Below are 17975 nucleotides of genomic sequence, written 5' to 3' on the forward strand. Positions count from 1 at the left end.
CCTAGAGTTGGAAGGGACCTCCAGGGTCATCTAGTCCAACCCTCTGCACAATGCAGGAAACTCACAAACACCTCCCCCTAAATTCACAGGCTCTTCATCGCTGTCAGATGGCCATCTAGCCTGTTTCAAAACCTCCAAGGGAGGAGAGCCCACCACCTCCTGAGAAAGCCTGTTCCACTGAGGAACCGCTCTTAACAATCATAGAATCATAGAGTTGGAAGGGACCTTCAGGGTCATCTAGTCCAACCCCCTGCACAATGCAGGAAACTCACAAAAACCTCACCCTAAATTCACAGGCTCTTCATCGCTGTCAGATGGCCATCTAGCCTCTGTTTAAAAACCTCCAAGGAAGGAGTTATGAAATATGAGTTATGAAATATGAATTTTGGGGTCCAGGTTAAAGTATGTAGTTAGCACAGTATGAGACTAATTGTGCAATGTCGTTATGAATTGGTATGGCAATGTAGTTGCAATAATTTTTCATTTAATATTTTATTTACTAGATTTATATTTAACACGTTTATATTCTGCCCTACCCAGCAAACAAGAAGAAGAAGAAGATATTGGATTTATATCCTGCCCTCCACTCCGAAGAGTCTCAGAGCGGCTCACAATCTCCTTTACCTTCCTCCCCCACAACAGACACCCTGTGAGGTGGGTGGGGCTGGAGAGGGCTCTCACAGCAGCTGCCCTTTCAAGGACAACCTCTGTCAGAGCTATGGCTGACCCAAGGCCATGCTAGCAGGTGCAAATGAAGGAGTGGGGAATCAAACCCGGTTCTCCCAGATAAGAGTCCGCACACTTAACCACTACACCAAACAGGCTCAGGGTGGATTACAAAAGCATCAACAATTAAAAATGGATCCATTAGGACCAATAAAACAGTATATTAAAGCAATTTAGACCTCCCGATTACGGAGCAGGAGGCAAAAGATGTCGTTTCATGCGGTTTCCAGCTGGCCAGTAAGTCAACGATGTCATATTTCAGGAGGGCCATATTTTCATAGTAATTTGCTTGTGGTATATTATTGTTTGCAGTCTGACCCACCTGAAGTCTGGCAACCCTCTTTACTACACATGAATTGTGGGCGGCAACTGGCTTAGGGGGGTTTGCAATAGGATTAGAGAACACACAGAGGCTCAGGCGCTATTAACATCCATTATCCTGGGAGCCAAGCAGAACTTCTATGGCAGACAGCAGTCTACCTCTAAGCAGAGGCTGCTGGGAAGGACTGAGCCCCTGGCCAGCCCGCGCTGGAAGCAGAGTGGGAGTCCCTTTGGCCAGGAGGGAGGGATTGTCTTCCGTTTGGCTTCTGGGCTCTTCTGGAGAGGGATTCAGGGCTGTGGGCAAACTCTGCTCTGCTTGGCTTCAACCAGTCCTGTGTCACGTGGAGGAAGACATCCCGCACGAGGTGCAGATTCGACACCGAACCTCCCACTGGAGCAGCCCCTGGAGTGAGTGGAGCGAACCCCTCATTGTTCCAGCAGGTGAGAGGGTCCTTCTGTATGTTTCTGTTTGCCCGCTCGGCAGCAGCTGCTGCTACTGTAACAAGAGTACGGGGGTGGCCAACGGTAAGCTCTCCAGATGTTTTTTGCCAGCCTACCCCTCCCATCAGCCCCAGCCATTGGCCATGCTGGCTGGGGCTGATGGGAGTTGTAGGCAAAAAAAACATCTGGAGAGCTACCGTTGGCCACCCCTGGATAAAACACAAAGGGAAACGTCAGGAGAAGAGGAGGAAACTTTCCAGGACAAACAGGCGCTCTTTGACCTTTCCAGAAATCCGTGAAAGTCCACACGTGACCTACACCATGGGGCAGCTGGGGAGTGATGGCCTGAGGAACGTGACTCTGGAATGGGAGGTAATGCAAAGACCGCCTGGCCACTCTCTGGCTCTGTGGCATCCAAGGAGAAGGAGGCACCCCAGTTGCTTCCACTGTAGCTGCAACAGTTAGACTGCTGCATTGCACACTGGGAAGCCCTTGAAGACAGCTTGGGTTGGTTAGCCCCAGACGCACCAGCTGTCCTGGGCACAGGAGCCAGCGTTATTTGGCCTTGAGTCAGCAGTCTGCTCCTGAGTCCCATTCCGTGTGCCCCTTAGAGCCTCGGTGGCCTCGATCCTGCGGGCCTCGGGGCTGTCTGTCGTTCTCCTCACTTGGTGATTTGTGGAAAGCCACAGGACTTCTTTGTGCCAAGCGCATCGATACGATAACGCAGGGATCCCTGATGTTTTTGAGGCTGAGGGCATCTTTGGGATTTCAAGAGGGGGTGCTGAGCCAAAATGGCTGCCTCCAAAGGCAGAACGTCCCTTCTCACCCCTCCTGGGAGGAAGGAAATCCGAAAGAGGGAACAGAGCCCCATGTTGACTACAGAAGGCCCGGGGGCCTGCCGGTCTGACTCAGTCTTCCATTTGAAGGAGGGCGGCCGGTGATAAAAGCCCTGCCTCGCAATGGCCTTCAGCGGGCACCAAGGGGAGTCCTGGCAGGCACCTGTGGGCACCACGGTGGGGAACCCAGCAGCTGTTCCTATTCAACGTATCCCTATAAATTCCTTTCGTTCCCAGAGTGTTGCGTTGTCTCTCCCCGCTTTGCTTCCCTTGCTGTCTTCTGGCTCACGCTCTCTGGCATGAGGGTTGCAGCTCAAGTGAGAACAAAATGGCTGAAGCGATTCTGCTTCATGCCAAGGAAAGAGGGAGGGAGGGAGGAAGGAAGGAAGGAAGGAAGGAAGGAAGGAAGGAAGGAAGGAAGGAAGGAAGGAAGGAAGGCCCAGAACTGGTGGTGGAGAAGGAGGGTGGGGTTCGGAGTGCCTGACTGATCCAAAGATTGTTTTGGGGCACAGCTTGGCCCTGCGGTCTGCCTGTGTGATTGTCCTGGGTTTGGTTGCCAATCCCCAGGTGGAGGCAGGGGATCCCCCGATTTGGAGGGCCCCCCCCCGCTTCAGGGTCATCAGAAAGCGGGGGGGGGGGGAAATACCTGCTGGGAACTCTTTTATTCCTTATGGAGACTGATTCCCATAGGAAATAATGGAGAATTGATCTGCCGGTATCTGGGGCTCTGGGGGGGGCTGTGTTTTGAGGTAGAGGCACCAAATTTTCAGCATAGCATCCAAAGCCTCTCCCCAAAATACCCCCCAAGTTTCAGAAAGATTGGATTAGGGAGTCCAATTCTATGAGCCCCCAAAGAAGGTGCCCCTGTCCTTCATTATTTCCTATGGAAGGAAGGCATTGAAAAGGTGCACGGTCTCTTTAAATATGATGGCCAGAACTCCCTTGGAGTTCAATTATGCTTGTCACACCCTTGCTCCTGGCTCCACCCCGAATGTCTCCTGGCTCCACCCCCAAAGCCTCCTGGCTCCACCCCCAAGTCCCCAGATATTTCTTGAATTGGACTTGGCAACCCTAGTCCTGGGGCACCCAACTTTGGAGCAGCTGGCATGAGAACCAGAAACCAGCATATGTCCCCTAGAAGGGGAGAGTCCCCTGAGCATGGGGGTGTAGGGCAAGTGGGGGTCCAAACCTTAGTTTGGGTTTCAGAGCTATCAGACTCTCCTCAGTGTTTTCAGTTGAATAAGTAGCAAATAAGGAGCAGATAATAAACTGGGGATAAGGAACCAGCTTCAGCCTTCGTGGGAGGCCTGGAAGAGCCTCTGCTCCCTGAAGGCCAGTGAGAAGAGGGCAGGGGGCTGGCCGTGAAGCTGACCCCCTCTTCCTTCCTTCCCCCCTGCCACAGAGACCCAGCCAGGAGCAAGGGCAGGTGACGTATGACCTACTGTTTGTCCTGCTGCCCTGCAATTGTACGGAGCGAGTGGAAAGCGTCTCCTCCTGCCGACATCAAGCCAGCCTCTCTGGGGCTGGCTACTCCGTCTCCCTACAGGCCTCCAACCAAGCTGGGCGGGCCCCACCTTTCACCTTCCTCCTCCCGCCGGCAGAGCCAGAGGCAGGTGAGTGCAGCCCCTTCACCTGGGGTGTCCCGTTGTGGCCTCCTCAGTAGCCTTCCTCCCCATCAGTCGTGCTGAGAGAGCCAGTTTGGTGTAGTGGTTAAGTGAGCAGACTCTTATCTGGGAGAACTGGGTTTGATTCCCCACTCCTCCACTTGCAGCTGCTGGAATGGCCTTGGGTCTGCCATAGCTCTGGCAGAGGTTGTCCTTGAAAGGGCAGCTGCTGTGAGAGCCCTCTCCAGCCCCACCCACCTCACAGGGTGTCTGTTGTGGGGGAGGAAGGGAGAGGAGATTGTAGGCCACTCTGAGACTCTGTCCTTGAAAGGGCAGCTGCTGTGAGAGCCCTCTCAGCCCCACCTACCTCACAGGGTGTCTGTTGTGGGGGAGGAAGGGAAAGGAGATTGTAGGCCGCTCTGAGCCTCTGTCCTTGAAAGGGCAGCTTCTGGGAGAGCTCTCTCAGCCCCACCCACCTCACAGGGTGTCTGTTGTGAGGGAGGAAGGGAAAAGAGATTGTAGGCTGTCCTTGAAAGGGCAGCTGCTGTGAGAGCCCTCTCAGCCCCACCCACCTCACAGCGTGTCTGTTGTGGGGAAGGAAGGGAAAGGAGATTGTAGGCCGCTCTGAGACTCTGTCCTTGAAAGGGCAGCTGCTGTGGGAGCCCTCTCAGCCCACCCACCTCACAGGGTGTCTGGTGTGGGGGGGGGAAGGGAAAGGAGATTGTAGGCCGCTCTGAGCCTCTGTCCTTGAATGGGCAGCTTCTGTAAGAGCTCTCTCAGCCCCACCCGCCTCACAGGGTGTCTGTTGTGGGGGAGGAAGGGAAAGGAGATTGTAGGCCACTCTGAGACTCTGTTCTTGAAAGGGCAGCTTCTGGGAGAGCTCTCTCAGCCCCACCCACCTCACAGGATGTTTGTTGTGGTGGAGGAAAGGAAAGGAAATTGTAGGCCACTCTGTTACTCTGTCCTTGAAAGGGCAGCTTATAGGAGAGCTCTCTCAGCCCCACCCGCCTCACAGGGTGTCTGTTATGAGGGAGGAAGGGAAAGGAGATTGTAGGCCACTCTGAGACTCTGTTCTTGAAAGGGCAGCTTCTGGGAGAGCCCTCTCAGCCCCACCCACCTCATAGGGTGTCTGTTGTGGGGGGACAAGATAAAGGAGATTGTAGGCCACTCTGAGATTCGGCATGGAGGGCGGGATATAAATCCAATATCTTCTTCTGTTGGGTGGCAAGAGATTTCCCCCCCCCCCATGCAGGAACTCCCCCTTTCCCTGCTGGACGGATTCGCTCTGGAAAGCCTTGAGTCGTGTGGCCCCAGGGGAGGGGCAGGGGTTGTCCCCCAAGGTCTGCGGGGGCCGAGTAGCTGTGCCAAGGCCCTGTGGATGGGGGGCAGCGATGCCAGGCCAGCTGAAGTCCACTCGGCAGCTCTGTCCTCTCCCTGCTCTTGGCCCCAGACCTGCCCTTCCTGCACAGCCGTCTGTCCGGCAAGCAGCTGTCAGTCGAGTGGATGGTGAAGACGGACATAGAAGCCTATTGCTTTGAGGCGCAGGCCCTGGGTGAGGCCCTCCAAGGGGAGCCGTGCATTGAGGAAGCCCTAAGCCCGCCCACCATGGAAAGCTCAGGTGAGGAGGAGCCCTCCCCTCTCTGCCGACATCCCTCAGTGAACATCCCTCTCTGCAATCTTCTCAGCCTCCTCAGGGCACTGCCAGACCGGGGCAAAGTTGGCTTGCCAGCCTCCAGATGGGGCCAGGAGATCCCCCACATTTACAACTGATCCCCAGCTGGCAGAGACCAGCTCCCCTGGAGAAAATGGCCGCTTGGAAGGGGGGACTCTGTGTAGGCTTCCCAACCCTCCCGCCCTGGCGGCGGACCCCAGGATTTCCAGCCTCTTCCCCCACTCCCCAAAAAAACGGAAGCGGTGGGAGGGGGGAAACGGCGCCAAGGAGCACGCGAGCTGCCCCATCTCGGAGCGGGCAACGCCGCGGCGCGGCTGCCGCCTCTTCTCTGCTCACCGTAGCTGCTCCTCCAAGATGGGCTTAGGCCCTTTTAGGACCCGGACTCGCGGCTCGCCACGCTCCTGGCCTGCCTCCACCCTCCCCTTCTCTGATTTAACCTCAGAGGCGGAGCAGGCGATGGCGCTGCGCTGCTGCCGCCTCTTCTCGGCTTCATTTTAGCTGCTCCTCCGAGATGGGCTCAGCCTGAGCCCATCTCGGAGGAGCAGCTACGGTGAGCGGAGAAGAGGCGGCAGCAGCGCAGCGGCCGCCCGCTCCGAGATGGGGCGGCTCGCCACGCTCCTTGGCGCCGTTTCCCCCCCTAGCTCCACCCCAGTGTCTCCTGGCTCCACCCCCAAAGTCTCCTGGCTCCACCCCCAAAGTCCCCAGATATTTCTGAAATTGGACTTGGCAACCCTAACTCTGTGGCATAATACGCTGAGGCCCCTCCCCTCCCCAAACCCCGCCCTCTCGTGGCTCCACCCCCAAAGTCTCCAGGTATTTTCCAACACAGACCTGGCAACCCATCCTCCAGGTGAGGCCTGGAGATCTGAGGCCCCTCCTTTCTCCAAACCCCGCCCTCTCCGGGCTCCACCCCCAAAGTCTCCAGGTATTTTCCGGCACAGGCCTGGCAACCCTACAAAACAGAAATACCACCAACACCTCAACACACACACAGTAGGACAACAGTGCTTTCTCTGAGAGTCCCTGGTTTTCTGTTCTAGGAACGCTGGTGCCCAACCGATGCTATCGCCTGGCAGTGCACGCTTTGGCCTCTCCAGAAATCCACGATTCTGAGACGGGCGTCTGGTCAACTTTTGCATTCGCACACCTTTTCTCTAGAAACAGTGAGTGTTGCTGTTCTGCCCTGGAGACGTTCCCTTGGGAGAACAGGAGAGGAAACAAGCAGACCCCCCCACCTGACCACTGGGTCACTCCCAGCCCTGGTTGCCTTTGGCCTTTATACCCACACCTTGCTTCTTAAAGCCCTTCGCCTGACGCCTGTTCAGCGGCCATGTCAAGTTCTTTCCCAGCCCTCACTATCGCATAGTATTCCCTTTCTCTTCAGCACCCAACAGCCTCAAATGTCCAGCTAGGTTGCCAATCCCCAGGTGGGGGCAGGGGATCCCCCGGGTTGGAGGCCCTCCCCCCGCTTCAGGGTCGTCAGAAAGCGGGGGGAGGGGAGGGAAATGTCTGCTGGGAACTCTGTTATTCCCTATGGAGATTTATTCCCACAGAAAATAATGGAGAATTGATCTGCGGGTATCTGGGGCACTGGGGAGGGGCCTGTTTTTTAGGAATTGGCACCAAATTTGCAGCATTGCATCCAGTGCCTCTCCCCAAAACACCCCCCAAGTTTCCAGAAGATTGGACCAAGGGGTCTAATTCTGTGATCCCCAAAAGAAGGTGCCCCTATCCTTCATTATTTCCTATGGAAGGAAGACATTTAAAAAGGTGTGCAATTCCTTTAAATGTGATGGCCAGAACTATCTTGGAGTTCAATTACACTGGTCATACCCTTGCTCCTGGCTCCACCCCAATGTCTCCTGGCTCCACCCTCAAAGTCTCCTGGTTCCACCCCCAAAGTCCCCAGATATTTCTTGAATTGGACTTGGCCACCCTATGTCCAGCTCATATATCTGTTAGGGGCGGGGAGTAGTCAGGAACCAGCCAGCTGCCCCTCTGCGCTCAGATGGTGTGAATGAGCCGCCTCCGGTCAGCCTGGCAAGAGGGGGTGGGTTGCAGACAGCCTTCTCCTCCCTGCAAAGGATGGCTGCAGGCCTCACATGCAGCCGCTGCTCTTTCTCTCTCTCCCTGACATACCTGCAGCTTCCCTGGAAGAGCCCATCCAGGTCTCCGTGACCAACAGAACGGCTGACTCGGCCGTCCTTCAGTGGGAGCCCCCCGGAGCCCTCTCGGCATGCCCAGACGCCCTGAAGAAATACATCATCTGCTGCAGAGACAAGCAGGCCGGGAGCGTGAGCTGTGAGCCTGGGGCCCTGGGCCAGCCTGGCTGCAAGAGTGGGGCTCTGCTCTGCTCGGTTGAGTGGGTGGGTGGGTGGGAAACCACCAGGCAGCCTCCACAGATGGTGGCTGGGCTTTCCCAGACCCTATGAGAGACGGCAGGCCCAGGCAACGGTCCTCCTGACACGCTTCTTTGTCCTTTTCCAGACTATGAAGCCGACACCTCAGAGACACACTACAGAATCCTGGGCCTTCAGCCCCAGACTGCCTACCAGGTCGGGGTCTGGGCCTCCACTGAGGAGGAGGAAGAAGAAGAACGCGGGCTTTGCCAGCCCCTTGCGTTTTTCCTCACCCATCCGGCAGGTGGGGGGCTGAGGGTTGGTCCCACTGAGGGCTTCTTCTCTTGGGCCCCAACAGGAGCCACGGCAGCCCCCTCCTCACCCCCCTCTTCTCCCTCCCCAGATCCCAAGGCCTTGGCTCTGGCCAGCAGCTTCTGGTACTTGGGGATTTTTGGAGGCCTCCTGACCACCACTGGCATCTTCTGCTTTGGCAAGAAAAGGTGAGGTGTTGCTGCTGCAGCGGCTGAAGCTCTGGGCTGGGAAAGGGGACAGGCAGCGGGGGTGCGGGTGGCCAAGACAGCCACGGCTGTCAGAGAAGGAGGGAATTAGCCGCCTTGAAGGATTCCGCGGAGTGCTCGAGGCACAGAACGAAGCAGAATCTATCTAGGTTGGCTGACCAGAAACAAAGACCGATTCCCCACTAGCCTTATGTCGTTCTAACGCTCCTCTTCTCCACGGGGCTCCCATCAGATTTCACACTCTCTGCCCCGGGGCTGCAACTAGCTCTGCCTCTTTCGCGCTGCAAACAAGATCCTCTAAAAGCCGGGTTTTGTTTGCCGCGCAAAAAAGGCGAAGCGCGTTGCAGCCCCGGGGCAGAGAGTGTGAAATCCGACGACGGAAGCCCCACAAAGAACGTGAGAGCGGCGTAAGACTAGTGGGGAATCGGTCCGGGTTCCACCTGAAGCCTCTTTTTGTGGCAAAACTAATATGAGTTCTTTATCGTAAGGAATGCCATTCTGCCTCTCTGACTGTCTTTCAGTCCCCCACCCTCTCTGGAGCCCGAGGGGCCAGTTCACTCCCAACAGATGCGAGGTCATTAGGGTTTGTAGAATCTTTCGGGATCAAGTGCCGTGTTCTCCTGGAGAAAGTTTTCCTTCCAGACGTTTTGTTCTCAGCTGCGGAGAACATCCTCAGTGGCGTTGCAGCCGGAGCAGGCGCTCAGACCTTCTTGGCTGCTGTGCATTGAGTGGGGCCAGGGCTGCTGGAGAGCTGCTATTTGTAGGCTGGAGGGGGTGTGATGAAAGGGCAATTAGTCTCCGCAGCTGAGAACGAAACGTCTGGAAGGAAAACTTTCTCCAGTAGAACACGGCACTTGATCCCGAAAGATTCTACAAACCCTAATGATGTTACCAGCTGTGAAAACCTGAAATCTTAGATGCAAGGTCCTTTCGTAGGCCCATGGCAGAGCCCCTGCCTCACACTCCAGGGCTCCCGGGTTCAGCCCCAATTCCAGAGGGGTAGGAAACCTAGTCAGAGAAGGGGGCACTGGGCCAAAAGGGGTAGCAGTGGTCTGTGCCAGTGGAAGCCGGCAACAATCTAGAGCCAGCAGCCCTCCCAAAGCCACCAAGTGAACGCTGGAGCCGCTACGAGGTGCTCCAGTTTGCATTTCACCCCCCCCCCCAGCCTCTTTCAAAGCAGTCAGAGAATGAAATGGGCAAAATGCTGAGGACTGGGGGGGACTCTGCAATGGGAAGCTGCCTGTAGGAGCTGGAGGTGGGGATGCCAATCTCCAGGTGGGACCTGGGGATCTCCCAGAATTACAGTTCATCTCCAGACTACAGAGATCAGCTCCCGGGGGGGGGGGGGTGCGGGGCTGGAAATGGAAGGTTTGGATGGGGTATAGCACTGTACCCCTCTGGGATCCTGTCCTCCCCAAGCCCCACCCCCAAATCTCCAGCAGTTTCCCAACTACGGTTGTCAAATCCAGTTCAAGAAACATCTGGGGACTTTGGGGGTGGAGCCAGGAGACTTTGGGTATGAAGCCAGGACGCATTGGGGGTGGAGTGAGGAGCCAGGTTGTGACAAGCATAATTGTACTATAAAAGAAGTTCTGGCCATTACATTTAAAAGGGACCGCAAACCTTTTAAATGCCTCCCCTCCATTGGAAATAATGAAGGATAGGGGCACCTTCTTTGGGGGCTCACAGAATTGGACACCCTGGTTCAATCCTTTTGAAACTTGGAGAGTGTTTTGAGGAGAGGCAGTGGATGCTATGCTGAAAATGTGGTGCCTCTACCTCAAAAAACAGCCCCCCCAGAGCCCCAGACACCCGCGGATCAATTTTCAATATACCCTATGGCAGGGGTGGCCAACGGTAGCACTCCAGATGTTTTTTGCCTACAACTCCCAGCTGCTGGGAGTTGTAGGCAAAAACATCTGGAGAGCTACCGTTGGCCACCCCTGCCCTATGGGGATCTATCTCCATAGGGAATAATGGAGTGCCCAGCAGACATCCCCCCACTTTCTGATGATCCTGAAGTGGGGGGGGGCCTCCAAAGTGGGGGATCCCCTGCCCCCACCTGGGAAATGGCAACCCTATTCCCAGCGTGGATCTGGCAACCCTGCCCCCTATCCTCCACCAGTGGCCAGGAGGGGAGACCCCACAACCTAGCCGGAGAAGATCTTCATCTGCTGTGCAGCATTGAAGAAAGTCCAGAAAAGGGCAACTAGAATGATTAAAGGGCTGGAGCACTTTCCCTGTGAAGAAAGGTTGAAACGCTTGGGGCTCTTTAGCTTGGAGAAACGTCGACTGCGGGGTGACATGATAGAGGTTTACAAGATTATGCATGGGTTGGAGAAGGTAGAGAAAGAAGTCCTTTTCTCCCTTTCTCACAATACAAGAACTCGTGGGCATTCGATGAAATTGCTGAGCAGACAGGTTAAAACGGATAAAAGGAAGTACTTCTTCACCCAAAGGGTGATTAACATGTGGAATTCACTGCCACAGGAGGTGGTGGCGGCCACAAGTATAGCCACCTTCAAGAGGGGTTTAGATAAAAATATGGAACACAGGTCCATCAGCGGCTATTAGCCACAGTGTGTGTGTATATATAAAATTTTTTGCCACTGCGTGACACAGAGTGTTGGACTGGATGGGCCGTTGGCCTGATCCAACATGGCTTCTCTTCTGTTCCTACGTGTAGCTCAGCCACAAACACCCAATCCAAGCTCAGCCTCTTCCCCATCAGAAATAGGGGGGGGGTTATTGCATTGCCCCTCTTACCAGGTGCTGGGAGGTTTTTGCAGACTTTGGACAGATGTGCACTATTTCAGACCTGAAGCCCCCCCCCCCCACCATCCCCACTTGCTTCTCTTCCAGGGCCAAGAAGGTGCTGTGCGCTGCCCTGCCGGATCCTGCAAACACCGAGGCCGTCAAGGTCACCAGCCTCACAGAAGCGGCTCAGGTGAGACTCCAGCTTCACATCTGAGCCTAGCGAAACTCCTCCCTTCCATTCACACACACACCTTCGCTGTCTTCCACAAGAGGCATTGCTGCCCTGCTCCCGGCCAGAGAGGTTTGTCTCCAGGGAGGCCGGTGCCTGACCCCAGCAGCACCCTCCGCGTGCCAAGCACGGGCTCTGCCTGTGCCTCCCCCAGACCCGATGCCCACTGGGAGCTCCCTGGGCTCTGAGCCAGACCAGCCAGTTCCCCTTCACCCTTTTACAGCGACTTTAAAATGCTGTGAGGCTTCGATCCAGCACTGGTTTATGACATGGAGCTCTTCTTCCCCTCTGCCCCGCAGCTTCTCAAGCGCCAAAACAGCTGTGGGGGAGCCACACCCACCCACAAATGCCCCGTGGCTGTTTTGGGACTTGAGAAGCTGCCGTGTGTGTTGGGGGGGGGGAGTTCCATGCCATGGGTGGGCACCACATTGGAACCTCGCAACACTTAGAAACCACTTCGATGATGACGGCAGTGTGCCACATTTAGTTTGGCTCTCTGAGTCCCTCTGCTTCAGCCCCATCCCCTCGGGCTGCCCAGCCTCCCCTGGGCCTCAAGACAAGTGTGTGTGTGTGTGTGGGGGGAAGCTGCCTCAAGATGCTGCCAATATGGTGGGGAAGCCAGGGGGTGAGCTCTGAGCTTCTGCCCCTCCCCAGAAAGAGAGTGAATGGAGGGCAGTTTGACAGATGTTCTCCAGGCCGACTTTGGTTTTTTGGGGGGGCCTCTCCTTCCCCCTCTAGCTATGGTTGCCAAGTCCAAATCAAGAAATATCTGGGGACTTTGGGGGTGGAGCCAGGATACTTTGGGGGTGGAGCCAGGAGACATTAGGGGTGGAGCCAAGATCAAGGCTGTGACAAGCATAATTGAACTCCAAAGGGAGTTCTGGCCATCACATGTAAAGGGACGGCACACCTTTTCAATTCCTTCCTTCTATAGGAAATAATGAAGGATAGGGGCACCTTCTTTTGGGGCTCATAGAATTGGCCCCCCTGGTCCAATCTTTTTGAAACTTGGGGGGTATTTTGGGGAGAGGCACTAGATGCTATACTGAAAATGTGGTGCCTCTACCCCAAAAAACAGCCCCCCCCCCAGAGCCCCAGATACCCACGGATCAATTCTCCGTGATTTTCTATGGGAATAAATCTCCATAGGGAATAATAGAGTTCCCAGCAGACATTTCCCTCCCCTCCCCCCGCTTTCTGACGACCCTGAAGCGGGGAGGGCCTCCAAACCGGGGGATCCCCTGCCCCCACCTGGGGATTGGCAACCCTACCTCTAGCCCCTCCTCTGCACCACCCGGTCCACTCCCCTGTGGGTCTGTCCTTCCTCCTCTGACCACAGCGCAGGAGAAAGTGTGACTCCAGCAGGGGCACCCGTAAGAATTCTGGGCACCAGCTTTTGTGGGCAGAAGGCGGGCCAAGACCGCCACCTCCTGAATCTGTCCACTGCTCGGGAGGGCGGAGCAGGCTAGTGTGTGTGTGGGGGGGGTGTATGAAGGCTGCGCTGCCACTCTGGCCTCCCCCCCAGCCTGCTCCACCGTCCTGGAGGCTGCTGCTCCACTGAGGACAGGGAAGAGAAAGCAGCGGGGGGGGGGCATTACTAGAACAGGATGGCAACACCTGTGGGTCCATAGCTTGCTCTCCCTCTATTAGGATTTTTTAGAGATACGATTAGCAGAGTAACGTGGAGAGAACCACGAATAACAGCCAAGCACACCGTTTTGCTGAAGAAATAAAGTATTTTACGGTAATTTACTAATGAGGAAAGGGCATGACTGGGAATTCTAGAAAACAAAGAAAGAATTCAAAATCCTATCTGGCTTCTAAACGACATGTTGACTCTCTCAAGTCTTAACATCAATTGCATGGAGAGCTCAGGGTCTGAAACAAAGGGCAATAAAGTTACCATATGCTCTCCCTCAGACCACCACCCAAATAGATGGATCAGCCTATTAGGTCTCTCCATCAATGGTCACTGTGCATATTGACACCTTAGCCTTGGCGGGAAGTACGGGCAAACGTTCTCATTGGCTCTACCAACTCACTGGCTAAACATCAGCATGCATATACAAACACTTAGTTAACTCATGACGACAGGAAGTGAAATTGCATCAGAAACCCAACACCCTCACCTCCTGCAGATGCCAGTCCCTGAGTCTACGGATCAAGAGCAGCAAAATGTGCATCCGTCACAGCTCTTTCTAGGTTTTGTGCTGCCTCCCCAGTTGTCGGTCTGTCTCTGCTCCCCCCCCCCACCCGCCCACGCTTCATATGAAGAGCTCGGTGTTATCTTTTTATACAGTTCCAAATAATGGCTGCGGGGGATGGACCAAAAAACCTGCACAATGGGGCCATGTAGAGAGGAGGGGTTTTATGCAAAACCCTTGATTTGCAGGAAAATATCAGAACTTTTTTAAAAAGGAGGACGGTGGGGGGGGGGAGGATTAAGTGAACATAAGAACAGAAGATAAGCCATCTTGGAAAAGGCCAACGGCCCCTCTAGTCGAACACTCTGTGTCACACAATGGCCAAAAAACCCAGGTGCCATCAGGAGGTCCATCCGTGGGGCCAGGAAACTAGAAGCCTTCCCACTGTGCCCCCTCCCCAAGCACCAAGAATACAGAGCATCACTGCCCCAGACAGAAGAACATAAGAGAAGCCATCTTGGATCAGGCCAGTGGGCCCTCCAGTCCAACACTCTGTGTCACACAGTGGCCAAAAAAAACCCAGGTGCCATCAGGAGGTCCATCAGTGAGGCCAGGACACTAGAAGTCCTCACACTGCCCCCCAAAGCACCAAGAATACAGAGCATCACTGCCCCAGACATAATTCCATAAGAGAAGCCATGTTGGATCAGGCCAATGGCCCATCCAGTCCAACACTCTGTGTCACACAGTGGCCAAAAAACCCAGGTGCCATCAGGAGGTCACCAGTGGGGCCAGGACACTAGAAGCCCTTTCACTGTTCTTTCCCACCCCCCCAAAGCACCAAGAATACAGAGCATCACTGCCGCAGACAGAAGAACATAAGAGAAGCCATGTTGGATCAGGCCAATGGCCCATCCAGTCCAACACTCTGTGTCACACAGTGGCCAAAAAACCCAGGTGCCATCAGTGAGGCCAGGACTCTAGAAGCCCCCACTGTTGCCCCCCCTCCCGAAGCACCAAGAATACTTGCCCCAGACATAAGAACATAAGAGCAGCCGTGTTGGATCAGGACAATGGCCCATCCAGTCCAACATTCTGTGTCACACAGTGGCCAAAAAAGCCCAAGTGCCATCAGGAGGTCCATCAGTAGGGCCAGGATACTAGAAGCCCTCCCACTGTGCACCTCCCCCCAATCACCAAGAATACAGAGCATCCCTGCCCCAGACATAGAACATCAGAGAACCCCTGTTGAATCAGACCAATGGCCCATCCAGTCCATCACTCTGTCACACAGTGGCCAAAAACAACCAAGTGCCATCAGGAGGTCCACCAGTGAGGCCAGGACACTAGAAGCCCTCCCACTGTTGCTCACCCCCCCTCAAGCACCAAGAATACAGAGCATCACTGCCCCAGAGAGAGAGTTCCAACAATACGCTGTGGCTAATAGCCACTGACAGTCCTCTGCTCCAGATGCTTATCCAATCCCCTCTTGAAGCTGGCTATGCTTATAGCCGCTGCCACCTCCTGTGGCAGTGAATTCCATGTGTTAATTACCCTTTGGGTGAGAACTGCCCAATGGCAAATGCCCACAGTGATCTCATGAAACCTTGTGAGATCACCCTTGGAATTGTGGGAACTGTGGCCCTGGAGCGTGGAACTGGGCAACCCGTAGAGAGGAGGGGAAGGCAGAGTGGTGAGCAAGGGTGGGGAGGAGAGAAAGCGGAGGCCACCATGGGGCCATGGGACTTCCCACGCCTCTGCACCCCCCCCCCCGGCTTGTACTGGACCCAACTCTCTGCCCTTCACAGGTGCGGCTGAAGCAGAGGTTTGTAGAACCCCTGGAGTCCAGCAGCCTGACTGAGCCTTTCCTTGTCGAACTGCAACCCAAAGAAGAGCCAGCTGCCAGCTGCAAGGCAGACTCCCCGGGCGGTGCCAGACAAGTGGAAGAATTCCCGCCTCCTAAGGAGGACCCCGTGGGCTCTGCCACCGTCTTGCCGTTGGAGTACAACAGCCAAGGGCTTCTGGCCCCCGTGGAGGATGACGATCCAGGACAAGAAGGACGGGGAGACGTTGCAGGGGTCTCCACGGGAGTGAGAGCTGGCTGCTGTCGCCTCTCTCCCAGTGCAGGCACGGTTGGAGCCGACGCAGCCCCTCTGAGTCTGACGCTGCTGGAGACGGTGGTGGTGGCCACAAACGGTGCAGGAGGATCCGGTTTTAGTGCTTCAGCCTAGCACCGGTCCTCATCTGCTACAAGACTCTTGGTCCCCCCCCCCCCTGCCCTGCAATAGCAGCTGCCCCTCTGGAGTGTTTCAGGGGTGTCTCCTCTGACCCTGGCACAGCCCATCAGGGAAGACAGCAGCCCCTGGAGGCCAAGACATCCTGCACAAGAGGAAGTAAGCTCCAGAGCAGCCCAGCTGGGGGGCAGAAGAAAGCAAAGGGAGGGGGGCTGAGGGCTGGCCTGGCCAGTGTGGCAGGAGAGCGGGCAGCCAGGGAGAGGAGCCAATCAGCAGGAGGGATCAGGAGGAGTAAATTGGTGCCATCCCTGTCTTGGGCGTGCCAGGAGGGGTGTGTGATTTGGACCTGTAAAGGCAGGTTCCTGTGAAAAAAAAGGGCAACAGCAGCACACGCTTGTTGGGCTCAGGAAGGAGACAACTCACGGAACGCCACCTGTCACTCGGCCAACACCAGGCTTTGGGAAGTTGACTTATCCACTCTGAAATGGACAGCCCTTCCTGGGGAGGCGATCCTGCCTTTACAACCGAGGGCTGCATGGATCATGCCGGAGGAGGAGGACATAAGAGTTATTCGAACGGGACTTTGAGGATGTTTCCATGCGCCCAGAATTTTCAGAGGTGATGAGCCAGGCCTTCTCTCATTTCTCTGTGTGAAATGTTCGGCGCCTCCAGCGAATCAATAAATGTGCAAGGAGGGGAAACGGCGGCACTCTTGCATGAGGCTTTTATGCTCAACGCTATGGTGGGGGAAGGTCGAGATGCAATTTTATGGCTAATCAGCGTTCAAAGATGGGAAGGCTGGGTCAGCAGCGCTGCAGAGAGACGTCAGGTTGAACCCATGCGAGGAGATGGAATGTAGAATTGTTAACCTGGGATGGGCAAGCAGTTTGTTCAGGGACAAATGGTAGTGCAGAATGCAAAAATAATCAGGGATAAATGCAAGGTGAGTGGCCGCAAGTCGAACTCTGAGAAAACCAGGGTTAAAGCACTAGTGGGGAATAACCCACAGACACAACCAACCACAGACACAACCAACCCCACCCCCCCTCGTATGGCCATCCATCTGCAGAGCCCCAGAAGGCAGGCAGAAAAGAACGAGGGGCCCCTCTCGTCTCAGGGAGGCAGGGGGTGCGGGCAGCAGCAGTAGGACCCAGGGGGCGGGGTCAAAACTCTGCAGGTCCGTTGGCCGGGTGGACTCATGGGAGGGGGCCTGGCTGCCCCAGCCACAGTAGTCCCCTGCTAGCAGCCAGGCCAGGTGGGGGAGGGAGAGCTTGCTTTGCCAGGCTCTCTCAATTGCATAGCAGAGCTACTGAGCCAAGCCTCTCTCACTTCTATTGGCTGAGGCGCCACCCCCTCCTGGTCCCCTGGGGAAGGCAGGAAAGAGCCAGAGCTTCCTTTGCCCAGTTCCCTGGATCCAAAGAAAGCATCTTTAAGACCAATGAGTGCTAACCTTTTAAGCATGTTTTGAGTTTTTAAAAATATATATTTGTGTCTGTCTGTCTGTTCTTTATAAAAAATTATATCTCTGCTACTTAATCTTAAATAGGTACACGCATGGCCCGGCCCGACATGGCTCGGCCCAACAAAGTCTCATTAATGTTAGATCCAACCCTCATAACAAACAAGTTTGCCACCCCTGTTCTAGGCGCTTGGCCTTTGGAGGGTTATGACTAGCAAGGCAGCATGACAAATGAAAGCAATGCTCCCCCCCCCTCCCTGCACATTTTGCTCCTGGCTCTGCTCTTGGCCCAGCACGGGGCGAGGGGGGGGGCGGGCGGAGAGGCCTCTGCAGTGGGACAGTCTCCCAGCACCAGTGGCACATGTTGTCCCCCCCCCCCCCCCGTTTCCATTCCCACACAAGGGCTCCGTTTGTGTGTCCGAATCACGGGGTGCGTGGGCCTTGTGTTGTGGTTTGTTTTCTGAATCGCAGATGGAGGAGGAGGACAGGCCGTTCTTGTCCGGGAAGGAAGGCAGCAGGCTGGCCAGAGGGGATTTGCTGCCCGCTCCAGAGAGTCCCTGGTGATGAGCACCCGTCAGAAGAAGAAGATGATATTGGATTTATAGCCTGCCCTCCACTCCAAAGAGTCTCAGAGCGGCTCACAATCACCTTTCCCTTCCTCCCCCACAACAGACACCCTGTGAGGTGGGTGGGGC

At 55.4% G+C, this 17975-nt stretch overlaps 1 protein-coding gene across 1 annotated transcript in view; it reads left to right on the forward strand.

The window, feature by feature from the left end:
* IL12RB1 (interleukin 12 receptor subunit beta 1) overlaps window positions 1-15818 on the forward strand; it is a 31558-nt gene extending 15740 nt beyond the window's left edge. Inside the window, exons 6-15 of the mRNA XM_060233108.1 lie at window positions 1378-1488; window positions 1778-1860; window positions 3727-3937; window positions 5379-5546; window positions 6641-6763; window positions 7746-7901; window positions 8088-8243; window positions 8343-8439; window positions 11320-11404; window positions 15396-15818. Coding sequence (XP_060089091.1) covers window positions 1378-1488; window positions 1778-1860; window positions 3727-3937; window positions 5379-5546; window positions 6641-6763; window positions 7746-7901; window positions 8088-8243; window positions 8343-8439; window positions 11320-11404; window positions 15396-15818 — 1613 coding nt within the window. The remainder of the gene's footprint in view (window positions 1-1377; window positions 1489-1777; window positions 1861-3726; window positions 3938-5378; window positions 5547-6640; window positions 6764-7745; window positions 7902-8087; window positions 8244-8342; window positions 8440-11319; window positions 11405-15395) is intronic.
* Window positions 15819-17975: the final 2157 nt, after the last annotated feature.

Source organism: Heteronotia binoei, chromosome 2 (genome assembly GCF_032191835.1).
Source record: "Heteronotia binoei isolate CCM8104 ecotype False Entrance Well chromosome 2, APGP_CSIRO_Hbin_v1, whole genome shotgun sequence".
NCBI lineage: Eukaryota > Metazoa > Chordata > Lepidosauria > Squamata > Gekkonidae > Heteronotia > Heteronotia binoei.